The sequence below is a fragment of the Durotheca rogersii genome, assembly GCF_024521655.1.
Source record: "Durotheca rogersii strain YMJ 92031201 chromosome Unknown GGS23scaffold_24, whole genome shotgun sequence".
NCBI lineage: Eukaryota > Fungi > Ascomycota > Sordariomycetes > Xylariales > Xylariaceae > Durotheca > Durotheca rogersii.
In genome coordinates this window covers 544,165-567,887 of record NW_026251255.1, presented here as the reverse complement: position 1 = coordinate 567,887, position 23,723 = coordinate 544,165, and the positions used below count along the sequence as shown (strand labels likewise).

The 23,723-nt window shown below is 58.9% G+C and overlaps 6 protein-coding genes across 6 annotated transcripts; 3 read left to right on the top strand and 3 right to left on the bottom strand.

The window, feature by feature from the left end:
- Positions 1-16: 16 nt before the first annotated feature.
- Positions 17-2,869, bottom strand: GGS23DRAFT_237570 (heterokaryon incompatibility Het-C). The gene is made up of 2 exons (XM_051512125.1): positions 914-2,869; positions 17-829 (listed from the first exon to the last, which is right to left on the bottom strand). Exons 1-2 carry the CDS (start codon positions 2,443-2,445, stop codon positions 112-114), a joined length of 2,250 nt encoding a protein of 749 aa, XP_051369164.1. The 5' UTR covers positions 2,446-2,869; the 3' UTR covers positions 17-111.
- Positions 2,870-8,506: 5,637 nt separating this feature from the next.
- Positions 8,507-9,996, top strand: GGS23DRAFT_606949 (FAD dependent oxidoreductase; the record flags this gene model as incomplete). Its single annotated transcript, XM_051519973.1, has 3 exons — positions 8,507-8,619; positions 8,761-9,518; positions 9,611-9,996. 3 exons carry the CDS (start codon positions 8,507-8,509, stop codon positions 9,994-9,996), a joined length of 1,257 nt encoding a protein of 418 aa, XP_051369163.1.
- Positions 9,997-13,798: 3,802 nt separating this feature from the next.
- GGS23DRAFT_237418 (tyrosine phosphatase family-domain-containing protein) lies at positions 13,799-14,801 on the top strand. The gene has a single exon (XM_051512123.1). It carries the CDS (start codon positions 13,967-13,969, stop codon positions 14,690-14,692), a length of 726 nt encoding a protein of 241 aa, XP_051369162.1. The 5' UTR covers positions 13,799-13,966; the 3' UTR covers positions 14,693-14,801.
- A 625-nt stretch (positions 14,802-15,426) lies between these two features.
- Positions 15,427-16,675, bottom strand: GGS23DRAFT_237422 (uncharacterized protein). Its single transcript, XM_051512124.1, has 2 exons — positions 16,388-16,675; positions 15,427-16,163 (listed from the first exon to the last, which is right to left on the bottom strand). The coding sequence occupies exons 1-2, from the start codon at positions 16,533-16,535 to the stop codon at positions 15,763-15,765; spliced, it is 549 nt and encodes a 182-aa protein (XP_051369161.1). The 5' UTR covers positions 16,536-16,675; the 3' UTR covers positions 15,427-15,762.
- A 615-nt stretch (positions 16,676-17,290) lies between these two features.
- On the top strand, positions 17,291-19,514 carry GGS23DRAFT_581445 (DUF1977-domain-containing protein). Its single transcript, XM_051517186.1, has 2 exons — positions 17,291-18,341; positions 18,466-19,514. Exons 1-2 carry the CDS (start codon positions 17,804-17,806, stop codon positions 19,008-19,010), a joined length of 1,083 nt encoding a protein of 360 aa, XP_051369160.1. The 5' UTR covers positions 17,291-17,803; the 3' UTR covers positions 19,011-19,514.
- Positions 19,515-20,597: 1,083 nt separating this feature from the next.
- Positions 20,598-22,797, bottom strand: GGS23DRAFT_237398 (protein serine/threonine phosphatase 2C). Its single transcript, XM_051512122.1, has 2 exons — positions 22,637-22,797; positions 20,598-22,551 (listed from the first exon to the last, which is right to left on the bottom strand). The coding sequence occupies exons 1-2, from the start codon at positions 22,686-22,688 to the stop codon at positions 20,687-20,689; spliced, it is 1,917 nt and encodes a 638-aa protein (XP_051369159.1). The 5' UTR covers positions 22,689-22,797; the 3' UTR covers positions 20,598-20,686.
- Between the last annotated feature and the right edge of the window lie 926 nt (positions 22,798-23,723).

The window sequence follows — 23,723 nt, the reverse complement described above, 5'->3', positions numbered from 1 at the left end:
CAGAACAGACCCCTACCATATTACCTTGACCCACCCCGCAGGAACTCCACACCGCACCGAGCAACCTGCACGCTACGCCAGCTAATCTCTCCTATCTCATGAGACCGCCCCTCAATACGGCCGCCCTCCGTACCCGCTGCCCCACTGTGGCTGGTGTCCGTAGGGCGGATACCCGCCTCCCGGCGGCGGGGGCGGCTGCTGCTGGGCGCCGTACCCGGGATAGCCCTGGGGCGGCTGCGACGACGCGGCGCCGTAGTACGACGCAGCCTCGCCCTGCGGCGGCGGCGCGCCGTAGCCCTGTGGAGCCTGGTAGCCCTGGGGCTGGCCGTACGGCTGGCCATATGGCTGGCCCTGGTACGGGCTCGGGCCGCCGGCGGGTGGCGCCTGGTGGTAGCCGTAGCTGGGGGGGCTGGCGGCGGGGGGCCGCCCGCCGCCCTGAGGGGAATGCGAGGACGTAGGGCGCGCCGAGACCGAGCCCATAGCGTCGAGGTCTCTCGTCGCGCACTGCGACCAGAGGGAGCCGCTGGGGCGGCCGTGGCCGGGCTGCTCGGCGAAGCCGCGGTCGAAGATGCCGCCGCCGTGGGAGTGGCCCTTGTTCTGGCTGGTGAGGCTGTGGTTCTTGCCGTTGCGCACGGATTCGGAGCCGAGCACGCGGTTGATGTCGTGGCCGCGCCCGTACTCGTCCGCCCACTTGCGCACCGTCTTGAACATGTCGCGCTGGATCTCGATGCGCTCGTCTCGGATGGCCGGGTGGTGCAGCGCGTGCAGCACGTCGTCTACAACCTCGTCAACGGGCACCCCCGGGTTGTCCCAAGCGTACAGGACGCGTCTGGAGAGAGGGGGGGAGAAGCCATTCTGTTAGCGGCGCGCTCATAGCGGGAAGGGGGGGGGGGTCGAGGGGCAGGGTACGTACGGCACGGTGTACTGCAGAATCTCGGCGGCGACCCGCCCAGCGCACGGGTTTAACACGTTAGTGAAGTGGTCCTTGGACAGCATCGAGTGCGTCGGATCGGTGCAACGGGGATTTTTCCAGGGCTCCAGCTGCGAATGGGCGCTAGCATTAATGACGCCCGAAGATCCGTCCTTGAGCACCTTGGTAACAGCGTTGATGATGGGTCGGATGAAGGGCGCCAGCAGGCCGAGGACGAAGGCGGTGAGGGTCTCGCTGATGTGCTCGAGCAGATTCTCGAGACCCGGCACCTTAGAGATCCCCCGGTTGATCGCCTTGACGATCTTGTCTCGGAATTCGAGGATGGGGTAGATCTGCCTCGACACCTTGACCGGGTCGAAGTTCTCGCTCATGCCGGGCACTACGTTGGCGTTCGCCCGCGTCCCGTCGCGCGTCCCCTGCATCTCGTTGCTCCTCCGCTGGTCCTCTGCCATCCGCTTCAGATTGCGCGCCTCGGAAGCCATGCCACCACCGATTCCCGGCAGCTGGCTCACCAGGGATATGAAATCGCCGGCGCTGCTGCCGAGGCCGCGTGCGACACCACCGCCCGACGACTTGGTCGCGCCCTGCTCCGAGTTCTTGAGGGCAATGTCGAGCTGGTCGACCTCGGACTGGGTGAAGTGGTCGTTGGCCTCGCCTAGCACGGAGTGCAGGAAATCGACGCCGCCGAACGTGCCCGTTACGATGGGGAAGACGCGACGGCCGCGCAGGGTGATCTCAGAGTCAGACCCGCAGTGGGTGAAAACGCCGTGGTAGCCCATCTCGCGCAGAGCTAGCTCGCAGTAGTTGCTGTGGGCGCTGAAGTCCTCCAGGCAGTGGAGCGCCTGGCCGAGACACCGCAAGGCCTCGCAGAGATCGTCCTCCTTGCCCTTCCCGTGGGAGCCGTGGCAGTACAGCCTACCGAAGTGGATGCTACGGCCGAGACTGAAGCGGAGGTAGCCGGCGCTTGTGGCCCAGTTCCCCTGCTCGTTGGCGATGTAGTTCTTCATGCCGGTGCGCATGTCGATCTCGGTCTCGATAGGCATGACAGGCCCGCGGAGGCGCTTGTCGAAAGTCCTTGCGTCGACGCCTTCGGCATAGCCGAGGGGGTTGTCGATGTGTTCCTCAGGCCGGTAGACGCCAAGGCGCTCCTCGGTGACCTCGAACTCCTCGGTAGCGTAGCCGTTGGCGAGAAAAGAGAGGACCCAGACGAGGATGCGGAGAGTGGCGGCATTGACGCCCTTCAGGCTGGAGACGTCGATGGCCTGGGAGTAGTCGCGGAGCCAGTTGCCGAAGTAGGTGCGGCCGACCATCAGCGTCGACCACTTCTTGCCGTGGAGGAAGGCGATGGTCTTGAGCATGTCCTCGATGTCGCCGTGGCGCCAATTGTGGCCCTCGACCTGGGCGATGGAGGGGATGTTGCCGGCGCCAAAGGCGGCCGCCCTGCCAGGCATCGCGACCAGGAGCACGGCGACGACCAGCAGGAAGCTGCCGAAGCCGAAGCGGGAGGAGGCCATGTTCGCGCAACGCCCGTAGCCAACGCCCGCAGCTAGCGCCCACGATATGCCTCACTGGGCGACGCGGTCGGGTCTAGACTAGGGGCCTCGCAGGTACCGAGGTAGACGGTTCACTTACTACGACGTCTTGGAGCGGTCGGTGTGCGCCGTCGGTGCGTCTGCGTCTGCGTGTCTGTGTGTGCGTGGTGCGTGGTGCGTGGTGCGTGTGCGAGGTGCGTGGACGTATCGGTGGTGGAGGAGTGAGCGGGATGGATGGAATGGGATGAGCAAATGGACGGGGGGGCAAATGGACAGGCCGATCAGGTAGATGGCTCTAGGTAGGTACATGATGTAATATACATCACCTACACGGCAGCCAGCGGCTAAGCGGCAAGACGTACCTAATATACGCGAGCTCAGCCACCCAACCCGCCAAACTGACAGGCCCAGATCAGGTACCTCTGCAGAGACAGATACCTCAGCTGGTATGTCGCCCAGCACCGCCGACGGCAACACCCAGGCAAAAAAAAAAAAATCAGATGGCGGGGCACGTGTGAGGCCGCGGTACAGACGCACGTAGTAAGACGCACGCCGCCTATACTTCAAATGGCAACATCCTGGTGCGGCATGCCCATGTACCTCGTCCTCGCCCCTCATGTACACCACCGGCGGTCGGTTGGCCGGTATGCGCCCCTCTCAGCCATCCCGTTGGTGTGTGGGGTGGGGGAGAGGAGGGCGGAGGAGGGGTAGAACACCTACCTAACCTTTCGCCCCCCCCTCCTCCTCCTCTTCTTCTTCGTCCCCTGGCCCCTCGCACTCCCCTCGTACGCTCCCGCACGGTGGTGCTGGGGACCCGACAATACGCAATGCCTACCCAGCTAGGTATATCGCGTGTCCGACGCTGAGTGGAGTTAGGGAACAAGAGAGCGAGTGTGCATGCGTGTGTGTGTGTGAGAGAGAGAGGGGAGGTAGAGAGAGATAGATAGATGGAGAGAGAGAAGCAAAAGAACAAGAAAAAAACCGAACGCCGAAACGAGCGATTGGATATCCCGAAAGCCACCCACGACGCTGTCTGAAATCCTCGTCCCTCGCCATCGCACTATCGGCCCAGCGATCGGTGGCGCCAGAGCCGCAGCGCCGAAGCAGCATCACCGCCAAAGCCGCTAGCTGAAAAGCCGCGAGCGAGCTCCACCGCTTCAGCATCACGCGGATGAGCATTGCCTGCGTGCGTGCAAGCGCGCAGCGTCAGTCCTGTGCGGGCCACCCAGCCATTTACGTATATTTATGAATGTATTGATATTTATAGCCGGCTTCGTCAGCGTCTCTTTGCCATTTTCCCTCTTCCAGTCCCCTCCTCCCTCGTGCCTCCCTCCAATCACCTTCTTATCTCTCTCTCTCTTCTCACCCCCTCTTCCTCCTCAGGCAAGGGGGGGAGGCGGGGACGGGGGGGACAAGAGGAGGCATGTAGCTAGCTGATCGACCAGGCGACTGACGGCCGTACGACGCCGACGAGACCGTCCCGTTCCGGATGCGCCATGCGTCATGTCTTATATATACCTACACAATAAGTATACATATATGCGTCTCCATGTAGGCAGGTAATATAATATATCTCGATTAGGCAATGCCAGATTATTTACTCCCCTCCCGCCCTCCCCCGGCGCGTGCGGCAGGTCATGACGCGCCCAACCCGCCCTCCCCATCCATAACCTGATGGGAATCTGATATAACCTGATAAACCCTGCTGCGCGCACCCGGCGTGAGACCCGGTTTCTGTCCTGTTTCGCGCGTCGGTCCATCGGTGTAATACCTGCCTGCGGCCACCCTGGCGGCACGCGAGGCGGTATATAGGTATGTGTAGCCCGCTGGCATGAGTCGCAGCTCTGAGCAAGAGCTGCATATGCCGTGCGCGCGCGCAGAGGTAACCCATCCTCGAGACGGAGCCTGTTCAGCGATCCTGGTCCCAGCCACCCGTGGATTTTATTACCTATACACGACAGATAACCGACACCGCCAGGCCCTACTTCGGAAGCCGGCACGTGAAAAGGGATGGATCGAGATCCCGAAAGGAGGGGGGGGGGGGGGGGGGCAGCCGCGCATGGAAGATGCAGCCCTATGCTATATGGCTGCCACCCCGAACCCGGTTAGACCCAGGTCGCGACAGGACGCGATGAGCTGCATGTAACCGCAATCGACTCTGTGCGATTCGGTTGCGACCTGAGTCCTGCAGCCTACTCGGGCTCACCCGTATGCCCGTGTATGTCCGGCCCAGGTAAGCGGGCAAGGCCACCGTGCTATCCGGCACGCAAACGGTCGTAGGCGGGAAAAAGGGAGGGGAGGAGGGGAGGGGAGGGGGGTGGCCTGCTCGAGACGAAAAAAGAAAAACCGACGAAGAAGAATCAGGCCATGTTTTTCGAGTCGAAGACACCAAGTCGAAATCCCTTCCCCGCCATCGATCCCTGCCAAAACTAGAGCCGGAGGGGGAAAAAGAAGAGAGACGAGCCTAGACATCGACTCGGTCAGCAGCAGCGTCTAGTAGAGTCGTACCGGCACATGGGTTCTATACATAGATGGTAGACGTAGGTGATATTCTTAAGGTAGGATATAGGTAGGCATGGGCTGCACGTATGTAGGTATGTTGTTCACCGCGGTCCAGATGACCGTGGCCGCCGCCCGTGTGTGGGGGGGAGGGGGGGGGGGGGGGACGACGTCTTATGAGAGACGGGCCGTCTACGGCGTCGACATCGTGACCTCTCTCCATACCCTGAGAGGGGAGAGATCCTCCTCCTCCCCTCCCCCCAATCGCCCTCACCATCTCCCCACCCCCTCCCCCCCCAAATTCGGCACTGTAAGGAGGCGCGCCATTATTACTCGTCGGGCGGCCGGCGACCATCTTTTACGATAGGTCTCTCTCGTATATGCTCGTCAGTACATACGCGAACGCACCAGTAGCTGGCTGCATGCACCCCCCGCCAACAGAGCCGCCAGCACTCGACCGTCGTCGCAGTGCCTGGTTCCCGCATTTTCACCGGTATCTCGAACCAGCAACATCACCACAGCGACGACAGGTTGCTTATTTGTCTGCGAGACGGAGCGGCCGCCCCGGATGGTCCCGCCGCGCTCCGCTCCATTCGTCGACGCGCGCCACACCTAGGTGTTGTTGAGGCCCTTGCCAGGGCTGGCTGTCAAGGCCGGGTTGACGTGCACGTGCATAGCAAAGCCCACCGACAAAAAAGACGTCCAACGCCCCCTTCCCCTCCTCACCCCCCTCTCCCTTCGACGAGGCTATTGGGCTGCGAGGGTTGGCAGATCAGCGGGATGCGCACATATCTGACCGCCCATACGTACGTACGTACGTAAGGTGTCATTCTGGTGTCGGGTCGTGGCCCCGTCTATACCCGCCGGTAATTTGGCGTCTGCCAACGCGTGCCACAGGCGGCGGCGAGGCGATATTACTGTATCCTACTGAGAAATCGCCGAGGCGCATTCGACACGGGGGCGGGCATGTGGGCGCAACCAGCACAGCGAATTGGGTTCCCAACACGGCGGGGAGTTTGATCGCGGCGAAGGAGATCAGTTCTCGGGCAGATTTGTGAGATGTGAGAGCTCGTGAACAATGGCTCGACGCATCGGTGCCCCCTACGTCCCGCCGTCGCCTCGACTCCTTTCTTCTACCTACCTACATGCGCCCTTCTCGCTCGCCGTCCGTCTTAGGGTGCGCTAGCCGGGGACGGTCCGTCGAGTTTCCACCCGAACCGCTGCGCATCGCAGCCACCAACGGGCAGAAGATAGCGCAGTTGAAACAGGTTACGTTGCTGCTGGATCGGTCTTGTCTTCGGGGGGGGGAGCGCCAATCCGCAAATACTGCCGCGGAACTATCGCGCGAGTGGTCAACACAGACCCGGACGCCCCTTGTTTGTCACTGGTCGGTGAGCCCTTTTCCGCCGAACAGAGTGGCTGGCTAATGAAGACACCGCCGTGGGCAGCTGCCAATGCGATGCATCAGTAAAATACCGCTCGCGAGGCTCGGTGAAGGTTAGGGAGATGTGAGATGTGACGACGATGAATCCTATTTATCGAAGCCTGTCGTGCACCGATGATCACACTCGCGGGAGGGGGAGGCCGACCAGAGTCAGCCACGCGCGCTTAGTGGTGGCGCCGGAGGCGGCGCTGAGGGCAGGTCCGGACGCCATGGGAAGCTCTCCTTAAACCTGAGCCCTCGAGCGACAAGTCCATCGTCGTGTAAGGGAAGGGAAGACAGTATGAGTCGGACCGAGCTGACAGGATAGCGGACGATTGACAGTGACGGTCGCTGGAATCGAGGCTGAAAATCAACGGTACCTAGCCGACTCTGACCGGATATGTCACCCCCACCCCCCTTGCAGGCCCCATCCGTCGGATCGGCTCGACCGGCGGGCCTGCAGCCGCAAGCTGGAAGGTCCCCGGCGCCGCCAGCTGCTTATCTACCGGCTCGGTCCTAGCTACTAGGCGTGCATAGTCACAAGCCCCGACGACGCGGACCCCCCCGGTGGTGACACCGAGTCAGCGGTATAGCGCCCAGGAGGGAGAGCATCATCGTTCGACCGCCTGGTGTGTGTAGTAAGTCGGTGGGATATCTGTCTGGCGCAGCCGCCATCTTCCCCAACGTGGACCTTGTCATCATTGCCGATTTCCTAAACGAGCCCATCGCATGGGATGATTGTTGGTCTGTACGAGAAGGCTATATGCAGTGACCAGCGGCTATGGCCAACTTATCGCACAATTTCCGCCATTTCGGGGCAAAGGGATGGGGGAGGAGGGGGGTTGTGACCACGGCAGTCAATTTCACTGCAGTTGTACGGATGCAATTCACCGCCTCCGCCTCGAGAATGTAGCTACTCGCTGCATAGCACACGTCTCGTTATGGGATGAGAGAAGGTCCAGAAGTAGATTGTTTACGGAAGCAACCCGCAGATCGTACGAGCACTGATGACATGAAGGATGACGTGAAAGAACGTCGTTGGTATGGTGTTAGTGTACGTGAGGATTGGCGGGCTGCCGGGAAGTATAGTCTCGGTCAGCACGACTAACTTGATCAAATGGCCCTTGTCATGATCATCATCGGTGAACTCGACCGAAATCAGCCCTGCTGCTCAGTAAGAGAGTCGGGGGTCGTACCCATCCAAGACAGCTGTACTCTCATCACAACTACGACGTCAGGTTCCGCCAATCCTTTGGCCGGGACATGCGTGGCATTCCTTGCACTCGAGTCACTGCGTGTCTTCGAGAGAGAGAGGGGGGGGAAGCCCGGTTGGGAACTCGGATGAAAGCCGACTGTTCGTCCCACGATGATACATGTCTGTGCACCTGTCCTAATCTATCGAGCATCCGGGGGAATATCTGTCTGTCAGTTAGCTGTACTCGCGTGTAACTCTCAGAGAACCGACAAGGCCATAGCCATGGACTAGCGGGATCAGACTATGGTGACGCAGCAAGGCCTCGGGAGGCTCATCGACTTAACCAGGCACCCCTGTAAGCAATCCGTTGATACGCGCGAAATAGCCCTACGAGGCGAGCAGTGCTAGTGGGTGTTAGGCTAGCCCCCTGCTTCCAAGTGTGCGCAGAGTGCATGGGATTACACGGTGGTTTCTTCTCTCCCATGACGATTTACTGGCCCTGCCGATCACGCAACATAAGCACCTTCTCAGATTAGCATGGCAGTGTGCTCTCCTAAGGCGGGCAGTGTGGGCGCACACATACTTTTCTGAAAGAGGGAAAGCCGGCTCGTAATAGAAACGCGGCTGGCGTAAGGTGCGGCCGTAGGTATCACTGTGTCCTACCGAGAGAGGATGGCGGGCCAGCAAAGGGAAAAGGAAGAAGGCATTTATGAATGGCGAGGGTGGTATATAACTGGACATGTCCTGTCGAGAATCTCTCATCTCCATCAGGCCCCGTCACGCTCTACCCAGTCCCTCCAAGACAACTCGTCTCTTCCAATCGCTTCCCTCTAGACACTCGTCTCATTCCCCCGATAGCACTCGCTTGCCCTCTCGGCCAACGCACGAGCGAGTCGAGACTCTCAGAAAATTATAGACGTATCAAGATGCCGCTCACCCTGTGGAGAGATATCTCGCCGCTCGGCCAGCCCCTTCGACGGCCTGGTAGCAAATCCCCGCACATTCTAATCGTCGGGGGAGGTGTCACGGGACTGATCTCGTAAGTGGGCGGCACTACTAGGAGCCAGTTGTCTTTAGGAACTGCTCGAGAAAGAACTTTCTCTTGCTTCCCATACCACGACTGAGAGCAGAAGGCGCTAGAGAGAAGAGAAGAAGAGTACGCTGACATTGGTTCTTCAAGATCATGGGTGCTCCTTGACCGTGGCTACCGCGTCACGATCGTCAGCGGTGCGTGGGCAAGCGACGAGCAGCGCCTGACGTCCCAGATAGCTGGGGCCCTCTGGGAATTCCCGCCAGCCGTGTGCGGACAACACACGGACAAGATCTCCCTCGCCCACTCCAAGCATTGGTCCATGACGTCGTATCACATCTGGGACGGGATTGCCTCCATCCCGTCGCTAAGCGAAGCGTCAGGTGTACGCATGATGCCGTCGGACTTCTTCTTCCCCGAGACGGTAGAGTCCGACAAGGCCCAGTTATCCAAGATGACCGAGATCATGGCTAGCGGCGTCCGAGGTTTCTACCGAGGTATCGACATCGCCGACGAGAGAGGGGTTGACCCGTCATACGGTGCCGTCGACGCATACGAGTTGCTGGCGCCGGTCATCGACACCGACAAGGCTATGGGGTGGCTGATGGAGCTTGTCGAGAGCAAAGGAGCCACCCTCGTGACCGAGACCATCAAGGATGACCTGCTCGAGATCGAGGACTCGCTACGAGAACGGTTTGAGGCAGACGTCATCGTCAACTGCACCGGACTCGAGAGCCAAGTCCTCGCGGGGGACGAGACCGTCTATCCGATCAGAGGTGGGCTGATCCGGGTAATCAATGATGGAGTGGCCTTCCCGAAAGTCAAAGCCGCTTTGACTATTACGGCAGACGCGGCTCATTCGGCCAACGAAATCATCTTCCTCGTGCCTAGGAATGACAACATCCTCCGTAAGCCTCGCCACTCCGACTTTCCCCCTTTCCCGATTCATCCCCACGGACAAGCTAAAAATACTGACTCTTTGTTTTTCCTTGGTCCTTAGTGATTGGTGGTATAACCGAGCCACACGAGTGGGATCTCGACCTTACGCTGGACACACCCATCATCCAGAGAATGCGGGAGAGGTGCGAGAAGTTCCTGCCCGGGCTAGAAAACGCCCGCCTGGATGCGGAATATCCGTTTGCCCAGGGCCTCCGCCCCTTCAGGGGGCAGAACGTGAGAGTAGAGCGTGAACTGCGCAGGACACACAGTCGCATCGTGCACTCCTACGGACACGGCGGTGCTGGCTGGAGCCTGTCGTTCGGGTGCGCTCAGGACGTAGCCACGCTCGTCGACGAGGCACTCGAGGATGTCCCGGCGAGACCGATGAGCGAGACGGTCTTCGAGCGGAAGGCAGCGGGGTTCCAGAGGCTAAAGGGGGGGCGCTAAGCGGATCGGACCATGTCACTTTGTTTCTTCTCTTGTTTCTCAATCTGCCTTCTCCATCGTGCTAGGCACCACGAAAACGGGTACGGCTCGGTGCAAGGTTCTTAGACGGGCGTGGGATAGTGCTTTCGCATGGTTTTGCTTTGATGATGTTATGGATGCAGGACGTAATACGACTTGGCCTTCGGCTTACTACTGGGAACATAACCTGCGAGTGATGTAAAATGGGAACGGTCAGCATGTCTGACGGTCTGCGGATTCGAAGACGGCTTTCCAACGCCTGTCTGACCACCATTTAAAAGAAGCGAATAGAGGACAAGTATCCCACAGGCGCTATGGACGGCGTGACCAGGCACGGTTGTAACCGGTCGTCAGTACGGTGATGTCGCTTGACTAGGTAGGGCTGGCAGCTCGTGTGGTGGGCCGGCGGAAGTAAGCCGGGGACGAAGCCAGACGTCGAGGCTGATATGCGCAGGCTAGTAATAGTACCTGCATGGAGCCGTGTAGGGAAGAAATGCACTTGCTTGCGATGACGCTATGGTATAGCCCGTCATCAGGTGAGTTGCAGGCAGAACCGCAGTCACGGAACCGAGCGAGCCCGCGAATACGGCGCGCTGACCGCCAGCCCAGGGACCAACAATGAATCTCGTGACTTGAACGGACATGTCTAGACGGGAGCGAAGCACAGTCCAACGGCCTGGGTCTCGAGGAAGCACCTCTCGGAAAAGCCGTCAGCAGAGAGGTCGAGGTGGGAAGGATTTGCAAGGCACCTGTAAGCTCCGCGGTGAAGCTAACACGATGCTGCGACAACAAAAGGCAAGTCTCTGCTCCCGTGATGTGTCGACTAAGCCCCATCGGTGTCTCGAATCGTGAGGAGGCAGCGGGCCGTAAATACCTCGAGGGTCTGCTGCTACGGCAAAGTGCAAATTCAACTTTGCACAGGCCGAGCCGAGAAAATGACCTTACGCTGCCTAGTTGGCACAGCGAGGCAGCGCTGAAATGAGACTACGGACATGGGAGAAGGATAACGAGAGGAGGCCGACTAAACACACACGCAATCCCACCAGACCACGCGGGCGCTGCTGACTGGGGCGGGATGGCAGTCGCAAGCGATGTCGGAACGAACAAGTGCTGGCTGATGGCTCCTCGCAGGATCCCGCCGAAGGATGCGGAGGTTCTGCGGTTGGACGGCGAAATCGTCACCAACCGAGCCCTCCGGTACGATGACAATATCTATGTGCGCACCAACACACTCTCTCCTAATGGATATAAAGCGCGAGAGGCAGAGGGCTGGAGAAAGAAAGAAAGAGAGAGAGAGAGAGAGAGAGAGAGAGAGAGAGAGAACGGTGACACCTAGGTCATGATCCACCACACTGTGTGGAGGAGCTACCTATGCCGCTCGACAGCTTCGTGCGAGTTAGCTGACGACGACGACGACGAAAGGCCACAGACCAAAAGGTCCTAGACAAGTCATCCATCGAACGGGACAAGTCAGGATGGAACGCCCATCACCTATCGGAGTAAATCCACGCCTCCGATGTTTGTCGGACGGATCGGGAAGACGGATCTCGTCCTACCTGTCAAGTTACAGGAGTCGAGCGGTTCGGTCTCACAGAGAGGGAACACAATGTGGTACGGGGATGAGACCAGCATCGTGCCGAGTTGCTGTGCCGCGTTGACGGGTCGCATATGTGCTGTATAGGGGATGAGGGGATGCAGGAATGCGTGACGCGTCTACATTTATATGGCTCGAGATGCGCGTATCTCATCTGAAGTTCCTATCACGACAGCTTGCGGGAGAGTCGGAGCCCTACGACCTCGTGATTTCCGGAAAAAAGATTTCAGCGGCATCCATTGCGTCGATTGGGGAATAGTTCCGCCTGTTCGGAGGTCACGTACCTGGGTACCTGTATTGTGGCCTCTGCTTATACCTATAAGGTGGGCAGGTACTTAGGTAAACAGGTAGCGAATACCTGAGCAGTGACCTTTTTAATCCGAAGTTGCTCCGTCATTCGATCCATCTGGCGCTAACCTGCCCGGAGTTTTAGCAGCATTTTGGCCCCTTACATAACCCAAAGGTACATATATATATGTATTGACGACATTGTGCATATACTATAACATTGTGCCCTCCAGTTCCTAGGCACTTGCGGCAATCCACCCCAGGATGCATACTTATACCGACAATGCAGGCATACGTGCTAACAGTCATACGTGCTAACAGGCACACCCTTGCAGACGCACGGCGTCAATGGAACAGGTATTCAATATCCAGCCGAGTCGTCCGCGTCCTAACACTCGGGGGATAGCCCGATTCTCCCACGGGTTATGCGAAGTTGTGAGGACGGAACCGACAATGTACAATATATATGCAGGTGGATGCCTCGATGGCTATATAGGGTAGGAGGTATGTATAACGCAGCATAAGGCTATTACTAGACGCAGGTAGCTATACCCTAGCCTCAGGTAGCTCCAGCACCCACCATAGCTTAGACAGGTGTATAATTCGGCATAGCTGCCCAGGCTATCTCCCAATGTGTCCATATACGTGTGCGCGCCACGAAACCCAGCAATGTTGCCGCGTAATGAGATATTCTGAGTTGCATACCTACCTACCCAGGCAGGTAGTCAGGTGATGCACCCCCCGGGCTCCGTGGCTGAGGGCGGAATCCGAATCAGGTTAATCTTCGGTCTGCCATCTCCAATATCTAAGCCAGCATAGGTATTCGATATACATTATGTTAAGGTGTCTACCTACCTAAGGTTAGGAGAGGTAGGTACCTACCTGTGGGTGCCTACCTCTAGAAGGTACCTACATGTGCCTCTGGGTAGGATACATCCTATAAAACCTAGGTACCAGGCAAAGCATGCCTAAGGTACCTCCCTACCTCGACCTCTTCTCGGGCTGGAGGTAGTACCTTGAATAACCGGTGTACCTACCTCCCACACTTAGGTTCACCTGAGGCCAAGAAGTTACCCGAGGTGCCCTCGTAAAGTTGGGTACGTAATGTACCTAGGTACCTAACCTATCTACATCGCTCAAGCCCAAAGCTAACGTAGGTCCCTCTGCTCATACTAAAGGTAGGTACCTACCATGTACCTCACAGGCGCCTCGGCCTATACATGTCCGTATGTATACACTACAGGTACATCCTAGGGCAGCCAACCCGAGGCCAGAGGAGGTAGCCTTAAGGCAGGTATATTCACAACTCCCTTCAGTATCCAAAGTACTGACGCGGCAATGCCAGAACCACCCACACCACCCACACCACCACCCTTCTCCTCCCCACCGGAATCCACCTACCCCAGTAAGACCCCTAAATGAGAAGTGCGGCGCTCTTTTCTCTTCAGCACACACGAACGTTCTCCCTCCCCCTCTCTCTTCTCTCTCTCTCTCTCTTCCTTTCCCTCTCAACTACCACTCACTTGACACGCCCCTTTTCCCTCTGGGCACGACGGTCGTCTCGTGCTTCCAAAATCCCGCTGGTCTCATCTTCGGCGGCACCTCATCTCGCTCGTCTTGTCCGTGTTGGACGCCACTTACCACCACTGTCCCCAAATCACCATCTCGACGGTTACGGAAGATGCGATACTTGTTCCATCTCGCCAACATGTCGCAGTGTCTCGAAACTCTGTGATCCAGCATCACAGAACGGATCCAGCCCAGGCGATAGAACGTTTGCCAATCCTCCTGCCTCTTCCCTCTTTGGCCTTTATTTACGGCTACGTGACCGCCAACCCATCCGTCCACACTCTTGTTTTACTGAGCAGTTGTATTCCTGCTCCCGCCTGCTTCCAATACGCCAAGTGCTATATCGCCATTCCGCTAGTCATACGTCTGATCCCACCTGGAGCTTCCTATCACCTATCATTTGTCGTCCGTCTAGGGCGCGTCGGGGCACAGAGTACCATTTACAGCAGCGAAATTAGGACCACCGCAGACCAGCCTCGCTAGAGCCTCGGGTTGTCCACAATGGCCGACAATAACAAGAAAGAGCTATCCCAGCCACCACATCCAGTGCCTAGTATCCAAACGGGATCTCTAGATGTGGTGTTCCAAAAGTCCTATTTCTCAGCAAGGGACATAACCGGAGAACGGCGTCTCCAACTATCTGGCACGCCTCCCGTCAACTTCGCTAATGTACTTCCTGGCCTGTACCGAAGCGGATATCCGCAGGCATCGGATTATCCTTTCCTGGCGAATCTTCATCTCAAGACTATCGTCACGCTGGTCGGCAGAGATAGTCTACCGAACGGCTTCTCTCAGTTTATGGCCGATAACCACATTAATCACAAAGTCTTCGACATGGCAGGTACCAAGAAGGCCGACATCCCGCTGAATACCATGCAGGCCATCCTCTCCGTCATCAGCAACCGACAGAATTACCCTCTACTTGTCCACTGCAACCACGGAAGGCACCGGACCGGGTGCGTTATTGGCGTTCTACGCAAGACTCAGGACTGGGACTTGCCCAGCATCATTCAAGAGTACACCAAGTTCGCCGAGCCCAAAGCCAGGGAGACGGATGTCGAATACATCGCCGACTTCAAGACAACCACTATTCAAAGTCCTACTGTCCGGCAACAACGGGCGCCTAATGCGCTCCGCACCTTTTACGGCATGGTAGTCGTCGTATCTCTTACCCTTTCGGTCTGGGTGTACTCGAGCGCCAGGATTCTGATGATCACCGTGGCTTAAGCCGAGACAGCCGGCAGCCCCCCGCCAGCAGTGGTGGAGCACCACGAAGCACAGAGAAGACTTACCACCAAAAATAGACAGGAGGGCTTCATCTCTTTATATATTCCCCCGAGATGAGAAGCAGACGAGGCTTAGCTATGGATTAGCAAGCTGTTATAGATTTCTGGGCAATCACCTTAGCATCAGCCGCATCAAGAGGCATAGACCTGCGCAATACAGATGGGCCGGAAAAGTAACAAGGCGCATCTTCAATGGATACAAAATACGCCAGGGGATTGTTTTTTTTTTTTTCTGTTCTATTCAGACGGGGCGGTTATGGAGACGTATCAAGTGCTGAGGTGTCTCCTGGCGTTAGGATTTATTAATACGCACAGTTTATCATACTTTTTCTGTACCCTTCGATTTTCTATTTGGCCCCGAATCCGTTCCTCGCCATTCGGTATATATGAGGGTATTTCTCAGGCATGGAATAGGCAAAGGATTTCTATGTCTAGTAGAGCAGTTTGCATAGATGGATGGACAAGATATTTGGCAGACACGGATGGTCCACGCAAAGGGATACGCCCCATCCAGGGAGGACAGCCATAAGCAACAGGAATGTTGAGTCGCATTACAAACCTCTACCGCCCTAAATATATACGTGTCCTACGGCGAGAGGCTTAGGAATGTGAAGATGAGAAGTCCGATTGCCAGTCGACGGCCGCAATGCTTCGATATACGCCCACGCCGACTTCCTGTACACACACATATATTTACAGTGCTTTTACAGCCGTTACCCACAAACTCCGAAAGCTGTAGTCGAAGTGTTCGTACAACGTTGCATCACATTGTAGGTATTACTTGCTCCCCTCACCATTCGCCGTGCACGCCGAACTAGGTAATGAGCCAACGAACCGACCAATCACCCATCCCAATCCCATCCCGCTTATTTTATCACTTTTTTCTCGTCTCTTTCTCTTTCGTTTCCCATCCGCTCGTCCGCCGGCCGATCCGCCGCGCTCCCTTCTGCCCTCCCCTCCCCGCTTGCGCCAAGGCAGGGAAGTGGAAGCGGGAGGGAAGGGACGAGTGGCTCAGCGGGCCCAGCGGGGGTTGTCGCGGCGCTCGCGGCGCTCGGCGTCGCGGTCGGCGGTGGAGTAGACCCAGACGCCGGCGATGGCGTTGGCGAGGCCGAGGCCGACGGCGGCGCCGCGGACGAAGCCGCGGGCGGAGAGGCGGGCGACGGAGCGCCAGGAGTAGGCGGGCTGGGCGCGGCGGCGGCGGCCGATGCCGCGCCGCAGGCTGCGCAGCGACAGCAGCGCGTACGTGCCCGAGGCGGCGGCGGCGACGCCGGCCCCGTCGGCGCGGAAGCCCTGCAGGTTCGCGTAGCTCGCGAACAGCAGCACCGGCGCGAACGCCAGCGGCAGCGGCTGCAGCGGCCGGAAGTGCAGCGCCGCCACCAGCGTCGCCAGCGCTACCGGCGGCAGCGGCGAGTCTGCGCGAGAGGGGAGGAGGAGGAGCGCGCCGTTAGCGGGGGCGCAAGGGAAGCCTAGGCTAGGCGCGTGCGCTGAGACGGGACGAGACGAGACGGGTGTGGTGTCTGGACGGGAGAGGGGAGCACAGGGCCCCGGGTGCGGTGCAAAGCAAGTAGGAAACCGGCGATGCAGGGGTATGTGGCGGGATTCCGCGGAGCGGGTTAGCAGGGCAAGGAGTACTTACTACCCCATTCCTCGATCCGTGATACAGAAGATTCGGGCTCTCCCAACGGGTCTATTATTAGTGGCGACTCTGATCCCGGTGGCTCTGATCGCGGTGGCTCTGGCGATTGAGGTGGTTGTGGTGATTCTGGCCGTGGTTGCGAGGCCATGGCGCGCAAGGCGGGGGAAAACAGCTGGTAGGACCTCGACCTGGCCGCTACCAGCAGCTTCTTCTTGCCTCAATTGGCCCTGAGAAAGACGAACAAGCTCCGGGTTTGCTGGAGGAGGTTGTGGAGTAAGCAGCAGAAGTGAGAATGAGACAGAATCGTTTCAGCTCCGGGGGGTTGGACTGCCGTCCGAGGTGAAGTTATTCGCAGGGAGTGAGACAGAGGACGGAACTGTGCGTTATACCTGTAAAATTCAACGTTGAGGCTCTTTGTGCTTGTGCATCCTCCCAGAGAGCCAAGCCTGTTACAGCATTAGCTGCTGCAACCTCTCCCGGCCTCTGGACCGGGAGGTCATGAGGTGAGTGTACGTATCTACTTCTCTACGCTCACGCTGTCTCTCTCTGTTATGCATCCTGTGCATGCACAACCATAGCTCATAATTCCCTAACCCATTTCCCTGTTACGTAAGCTACACACCAGAGATCATGCTGGTACTGGGTACCTGATCTACTACAGGTTCGTTCCTGCAGGTTCAAGTCCACAGTACAAAGGTACCTAGGCACGTACCTATGAGCATTATGCAACCTGCATTAAACCCCCATGTAAGGAGAGTGTGGAGGCTTCAATTGAGTGATATTTACTAGTTTATGCATGAGGGCGTGTTGTTGATACCGGTTATCCGCCCATCACCGCCACTAGCCACACGTCACGGGTGATGGGGAAAAGCCACCTGGGCACTTTACAGAGACACCAAGGTGTTGGTCGAATCCTACACCAGCAACAACTTACGACCTATCGCCTCTGTCGCTTCAGCCTCGACTCCAAACCACTCAACGACACCACTACGACGCGATAGCCCTCTCTGACCTCTTCCATCAAGGCCAGGCAACCGACCGTTCTCCCCTACTTAGTCGCTTGAAGTCTACCCATTCTAATAGAGAAAACCCTCTCTCTGACTACCTCTATCTCCACCTACCGCTCTCTCTTCAGACGAAGACGCTCGACTTTCTCTTTTCGACGCCCTTGTACTGTGTATCACCAGGTCTTTACGCGGTACACAGGTTCTCACCTACACCCCACGCCCTCCAATCCTGGATAAACAATCGGAGCCTTGCATACAACACGTATCTGTCTGCCTAGGCGTTCTTCGGACAACACGCCGTCTCACCGACAACCACACCTGCGAAGACAGCCCAGTTGTAACTGTCAATCCATCCATCCATCCATCCATCCGCGTCTACACTTTCTCCTAAGAGCGCGCTGTTACGGCCATGCCTAGCGCAACAGCCTCTGGCTTCGACGGCTCGTCGGGCGGCTCGTCCTCTCGGTCGCGGGAGCACAACCAGGGAAACCAGGACCGCAAATATACCCCGGAGCAGAAGGCCGCCGTGCTGCGGATCCGCCGATGCAAGGCCACCGCCTTCTACGACATCCTCGACCTCGAGACCGTGCGCACCACCTGCACCGACTCCGACATAAAGAAGGCCTACCGCAAGCAGAGCCTGCTGACCCACCCGGACAAGAATGGCCACGAGCACGCCGACGAGGCCTTCAAGATGGTGAGCAGAGCTTTCGGCATCCTCGGCGACAAGGACAAGCGCGATAAGTACGACCGCTTCGGCACCGACCCGGATAGCCGGTTCGAGAGCGCCAGGGCCCAGGCGGCCAACCCCTTTGGCGGCTTCGGCAGTCCTCGGGGAGCCGGGCCCGGAGCGGGGTTTGGTGGTGGGGGCATGTTCGAGGAGGAGATCAGTCCGGAGGAGATGTTCCAGCGGTTTTTCGGTGGCGGATTCGGCGGGCCTTTCGGCGGTGAGCAGCATCCTTACATCTCTTCGTTCTCGAGAGCTTGCCCCGTCGTTGGAGTCGAGCATGCGAGCGGACGCGAAGGGTTGAGAAAGCTAGCAAGGTATGGACCGCTAACTTGGCATGGCAGGTTTCGACACGGGCCCACAATTTGTATTCAACATCGGTGGCAACAGGGGTTTCCGCGTACACCAGATGGCGGGCGGCCACCCGCGAAGGCGTCCCCGTGAGGCTGACGGTCAGCAGCAACCACAGACGGGATGGGACACGCTGATTAGTTTACTGCCGGTCCTGTTCCTCTTCCTGTTCCCGCTACTCTCGTCTCTCTTTTCGAGCGGCGAGACGCAGCCGGCGGTGCCGAAGATGGCGTTCGAGATGGCGGTTCCGCCGCTGACGCTGCACCGGACGACGCCGAAGCTCGGTGTCGACTACTACGTAGACCCGGCGACGGTGGCGGGCTGGAACGACTATAAGTTCCGCCAGCTGGATAAGGAGGCCGAGGTCGGGTTCGTGCGCACGCTGCGACGCCACTGTGACACCGAGGTCCGTACCAAGCGCGAACTCATCGACAAGGCGCAGGGCTGGTTCTTCCCCGACCCGGATAAGATGAAAATCGCCGACCAGTTCGAGTTGAAATCGTGCAAGCGACTCGACGCACTCGGCGTGTCGCGGTAGCAGCGACGGGAGCCGCTGTCCGCCTGCTGCGGAAACGCATAAGGCAGCTACACATCTGGGCCGTCCCGTAGCTGCTGCTACCGCTTCTGCAGGGACTTGGAATTCCGTCGGCGTCGTTGTCATTTGTTGCTTTCAGTCAGTCTCGTCGGCTGGCTTACTCGTTTGGTAGTCGTGAGGTACTATTAAGCGTGATGGGTAGTGAGCCAACTCCGGGGTGGCGAGCGGTTTAACTAACTACCTCCACGTCCCGTCTAATTCGCTTGTCCGCCTCCCTAATACCTACATACCTAACCGCTCACCTGGTCACGCTCGGCCTGCTCTAGGTTCTACCTAGATCGATTCCTCTACGTAGTTCGCCACCCCAGTGTACGCTCCCGAGATGGGTGGAGGGGGGAGTCGGGATGAGAGATGAGGAAGAGGAGGAGGGGAAAGGGGGGAGTCGGAAAAAGACTTACGTCAACACGCACCTTACGAAGCCGGGAGGGTAGACGCGGAGGGGCAAGGAGTCGGGGGGGGCTGGCGGCCGGGGGAGGGAGGGGGTCGGCGGAACGAACGTACTACTGCTCACTGCCTCTTTTACTACACATTACACGTTGGGTGACGTACTACTGCCAGGCGTTATTAGGACGGATGCGAAACGTTCGGCGCTGGGAATCGATAGGCATTACAGCACACACACACACACACACACACCTGACACACACACTCATACACACACTTCACGCTCACATTCATACACGGTACTGCTCCGCGTCCGCAATCTGACCTTGCCGCTAATTACCCATCCATCTCCTTCTCCACGTGCCCCTCCGCCGGACGTCCGCTTCGTCGTAGTTCTCGTGCGCGCTCGCCCCCCCCCTCCCCCGGGGGTCTCCCTGCTGCCGTGATTCGTAGGTGCGGCGCGCGTCGTAGTCGTAAGCAAAGAGGGGGGGAGCATACGAGCGTGAGAGGAAGTAGGGGAGGAGGGGGAGGGGGGGGAGGCAGAAGAGGCAAAGAAATGCAAAAGGCTAATCAGCACCGCCCTCTGCCCCCCGCCCTCTCGCATCGCAGCCTCGCTCGGCTTACGTCGCTCCCGAGTAGGCAAGCCGAGACAGACCTTTGATGACTCCCTGCCCTGTAACCCCCCCCTGCTCCCAGCCGTCTTCTCACGACGCCACGACGATGAGCAGAGCGTGATTTCCCACGCATGCATACCTGCATTCAGTGCTACGGAGACGGCGGGCCAGCCGGGGCGGTCTGGCGGTCGTCCGTCTGTCTGTCTGTCTATCGTATCTAGCTAGCATCATGTGTCTCTGCGGCGGCCGTCAGAGTCGTAAAGTAATGGCCCCGTCTGCCGGTGACTCATAACAGAGTGTGTATGTGTGTGTGTGATATCGAATGTAGTAGGTAGCACCCCGCCGACGCCGGCCAGCCCATTCTCCAGGCCGGTCGATCCGACGCCTCCCGCGCCGTCTTTCGTCCTAGACCGTCTATTCCCGATTGCCCCCCTCCCCTCCATGCCTTTTTTTTCCCCCTCCCTTCCCCCTATTTTTTTTCCGAACCCGCCTTCACCCGTCGTCGCATTATCTCCTCGGGCTTATCTCAGCGCCGCGCATCGCCTCTTTCTCCGTCTCACCTCACCCTCACCCTCAGCCCCACCCCCTCTCCCCCTGGCCAACCCCCTAGGTATCTCCTCCTCACCGTATCCCCCTGCGCGGGTCGAGCGCCTCGCTGCGGCGGAAATCCCGCACCTCCTTGGTGCCTAGGCTGCCGAGCCCGCCCTCGCTGCGCCGCTCCCAGCCGCCGAGCCGCACGACCAGGCAGGTCGCGTTGTCGCCGTCGCCGCTGACCTCGGTCGCGTAGGCGACGACGTCGCGGGCGCCCTGCTCGGGCGTGCGCGCCTCCTTCACCACGTCGACGATCTCCTGGTCGCCGAGCGTCCCCGACACGCCGTCCGACGCGAGCACGAGGAAGCTGTACTGGGCCGGGCCGAGCTCGGCGCGCGCGATGTCGGGCTCCGCCGACACGCCCAGGCGCTTCGACGCCACGTCGCCGAACGCGCGCGAGTTGGCCAGGCCCTGGATGCGCTCCTCGCCGAACGAGTCGGCGACGAACGACGTGGCGAAGCGCCGCAGCCGGTGCGACTCGCTCGGCGAGCTCGGCCGGTGGTCCGACGTCAGCGGCCGCGGCAGCCCCGTCGCCGTCTCGCACAGCAGGATGCGCGTGTCCCCCACGTGGCCCACCAGCAGCGTCGACGTCGCCGCCGGGTGCCAGAACGGCGCCGGCGTCGGCGTCGAGATGAGCGCCACCGACGCCGTCGAGCCGCCCTTGAACCGCGTCCGCCCGCCGATCCCCTGCCCCGACGGCGGCATGTGGTACGGGCTGCCGAGCACCTCGTCCAGGTTCAGCGCGGTGTCGCTGACGTACGGGTCGTCCGGGTCCGGCTTGCGGGCCTGGGCCGAGACGAAGTCGAGATCGGCGCGGAGAAACGCGTACGTGAGGACGGCCTCGACGGTGACCGGCGGTTCGGGCGAGTGGGAGTCGTGGTGTGAGCGGAAGTGCGTGGGGTGGAAACGCCTAAAATACCCGCCCACCGTGCTCCTGTACTCCTTCACGAGCTCCCTCTCCAATCGCAAGGCCTTCGACTCGGAACCTTCGGCTGGCACGGGGTGGTGACCCTTGATCGCGCTATGGTGGTGTCTTCCTCCGTGAATCGCGCCGTGCTTGTCAATTTCGGGAATCTGGGCCTTCGCCGCGACAGCCTCCGGGCTCTCCATATCCAGCCCCTCCAGCTTCTTCCGGCCGCCGGCCTCGAAATCTGATACGGCCCGGGCCGATGCTTCGGGCGATTCTGTACTTGGCCTGTGGCCCTTGCGCGGTAACCGTAGGCTACTCTTCAGCTCGAACTCTTTAGCGGCCTCTTCTATGTAGCCATGGAGTTCGTCCCGGAGGAAGTCGCTGCACTGGGTGCCTCCGTGGCCGTCGAAGACGGCGAAGTAGAAAATCTGAGGGTCTCCATAGGCACTGTCGGCCGATGTCGCCTCGCCGCTCTTCTTCATGGCGTTCCTAACGAGACTGATAGGGCCGCGTTTCGCAAAGGCAGGCATGTCGATGGTGCCGGCCTGGTGGGTATCCTCATTGCTAGGCCGGGAGCCCCTGGATTCCGCAACGCCGAAGTGGTGCTTGGCGCTGCGGAGGGGGATGCGAACGACGGTCAGATCGCGATTCGACGGCAGGTTTGGCGGGGAGACAGGAGCGGCGCCGGTGGCGGAGGTATGTGGCGCCGCAGCGGAGCGCGGCAAGTTGTGGTGAGGACCGATCGGAGCTCGCGAATCGGGGTGAAGCGACGAAGATGGGATGTGCGTGACAAAATACGTGTGGAAGTGGCGGGCGTACGGCGGGAATGGAGCCGCGGAACCCCTAACACCACCGCAAGTCCGCGCCGCATCGACGCGCTGTATTTCCGATAGAGGTCGCGACAGCGGCCGAATTGCTCCACATCTCGCAATCGCTCGGCGATGGTAGGCTCGCGTCTGGCACGTAAAGAACGTCGCGATGAAGCCTACGAGAATTAAAGATTGTCAGCTTCCAAGTTGCCAGCAATTTCCTCCGACCCATCTTAGGCAAGCTACAGACGACCAACTAACCATAGGTATCGTTCAACGACCACCGCCTCGGAGGTCCGCGGGCGAGGCTCATGGCGGCGTTGAGGGCGCTCTTAGAAGAGGGATTGTTGGGGGTTCTAATGGGGCCCTAAGAGACATGAACCATATCCGTCGGATCTGTCCGCAGCACGTTCCTAGCGATCTAAGAGGATGACAGGACTGCGCCGCTTGCAGGTGGTCGAGGAGGCGGTCCGAATCGCGAGGTAGGCATAAGACAGCCGCTGACGGATGGTTGGTTGCTATGGGCGTCGAGCTAGGAGGACAAGAAATATGGCCGTAGGCTCCTACTGGCATCTATGGGTATATACATATACGTTATGTGCTTGTATGATATCTGTGTGTATGTGTATGTGTATGCGTGAACGCGGGAAAATGCAGGGGTGGCTGCGGGAAGGCCAGCGGAAGTCCAGCGACGTCGGATGGTTGCTGAGGTGTTGCTAGATGACGATGGGGGGTTGGCGGAGTGGTCCCGGACAAGAGAGAATCCAGGCCCGGCGCCTGGCTTAGGTGATGCAAGTGGGGCAGCCAGGCACACGGCCATCGAATACTTGTTACGTAACATCTCCGGAGCTATCGGGCCTAGGTTATGACATCACGCACTCTGCCTTGGTAAGGAACGTTAGGTAGTACAAGACAATAGGCGTCGACATCCCTATTACTAAGGTACCTAATATACCTCACTACCCGCTAGTACGTACCTCTAACTACCTTAGGTACCTGTATCCACATGTTAAGTACCTTAGGTACCTAAGGTACCTGAGGCAGAGGGCAACGAAATTTGGAATAAATAAGGCACCTCGCTATAGGTATAGGGTTAAACCAAGGCGATATGCGATACAATACCTACCTAGATTCCCAGCCGTTGTCGACGTGGCCGCTGAACATCGCCTGAAACTACCTCTGTTTCCCAAACACAATACACCTTCATTTGCGTGTCCCAGTTGCAGCCGTAAGCCCTCCTGGAGCGTGGTGAGTTGGTCTCGCCCACGATGCTGAGTTTTGCTTCCCACCCCTGCTGCACCTTTTCGGTGCTCCGGCGCAGCGCATATTGCCCCAGGCCTCACTAAGT

Coding starts and splice junctions, on each gene's coding strand:
- GGS23DRAFT_237570 (XM_051512125.1), bottom strand. CDS start 2,445: ATGGCCTCCTCCCGCTTCGGCTTCGGCAGCTTCCTGCTGGTCGTCGCC. Junction 830..913: donor ATTCTGCAGTACACCGTGCC/GTACGTACCCTG, acceptor CCCTCTCTCCAG/ACGCGTCCTGTACGCTTGGG.
- GGS23DRAFT_237418 (XM_051512123.1), top strand. CDS start 13,967: ATGGCCGACAATAACAAGAAAGAGCTATCCCAGCCACCACATCCAGTG.
- GGS23DRAFT_237422 (XM_051512124.1), bottom strand. CDS start 16,535: ATGGCCTCGCAACCACGGCCAGAATCACCACAACCACCTCAATCGCCA. Junction 16,164..16,387: donor ACGGATCGAGGAATGGGGTA/GTAAGTACTCCT, acceptor CCTCTCGCGCAG/ACTCGCCGCTGCCGCCGGTA.
- GGS23DRAFT_581445 (XM_051517186.1), top strand. CDS start 17,804: ATGCCTAGCGCAACAGCCTCTGGCTTCGACGGCTCGTCGGGCGGCTCG. Junction 18,342..18,465: donor ATTCGGCGGGCCTTTCGGCG/GTGAGCAGCATC, acceptor TTGGCATGGCAG/GTTTCGACACGGGCCCACAA.
- GGS23DRAFT_237398 (XM_051512122.1), bottom strand. CDS start 22,688: ATGAGCCTCGCCCGCGGACCTCCGAGGCGGTGGTCGTTGAACGATACC. Junction 22,552..22,636: donor GTCGTTGAACGATACCTATG/GTTAGTTGGTCG, acceptor TAATTCTCGTAG/GCTTCATCGCGACGTTCTTT.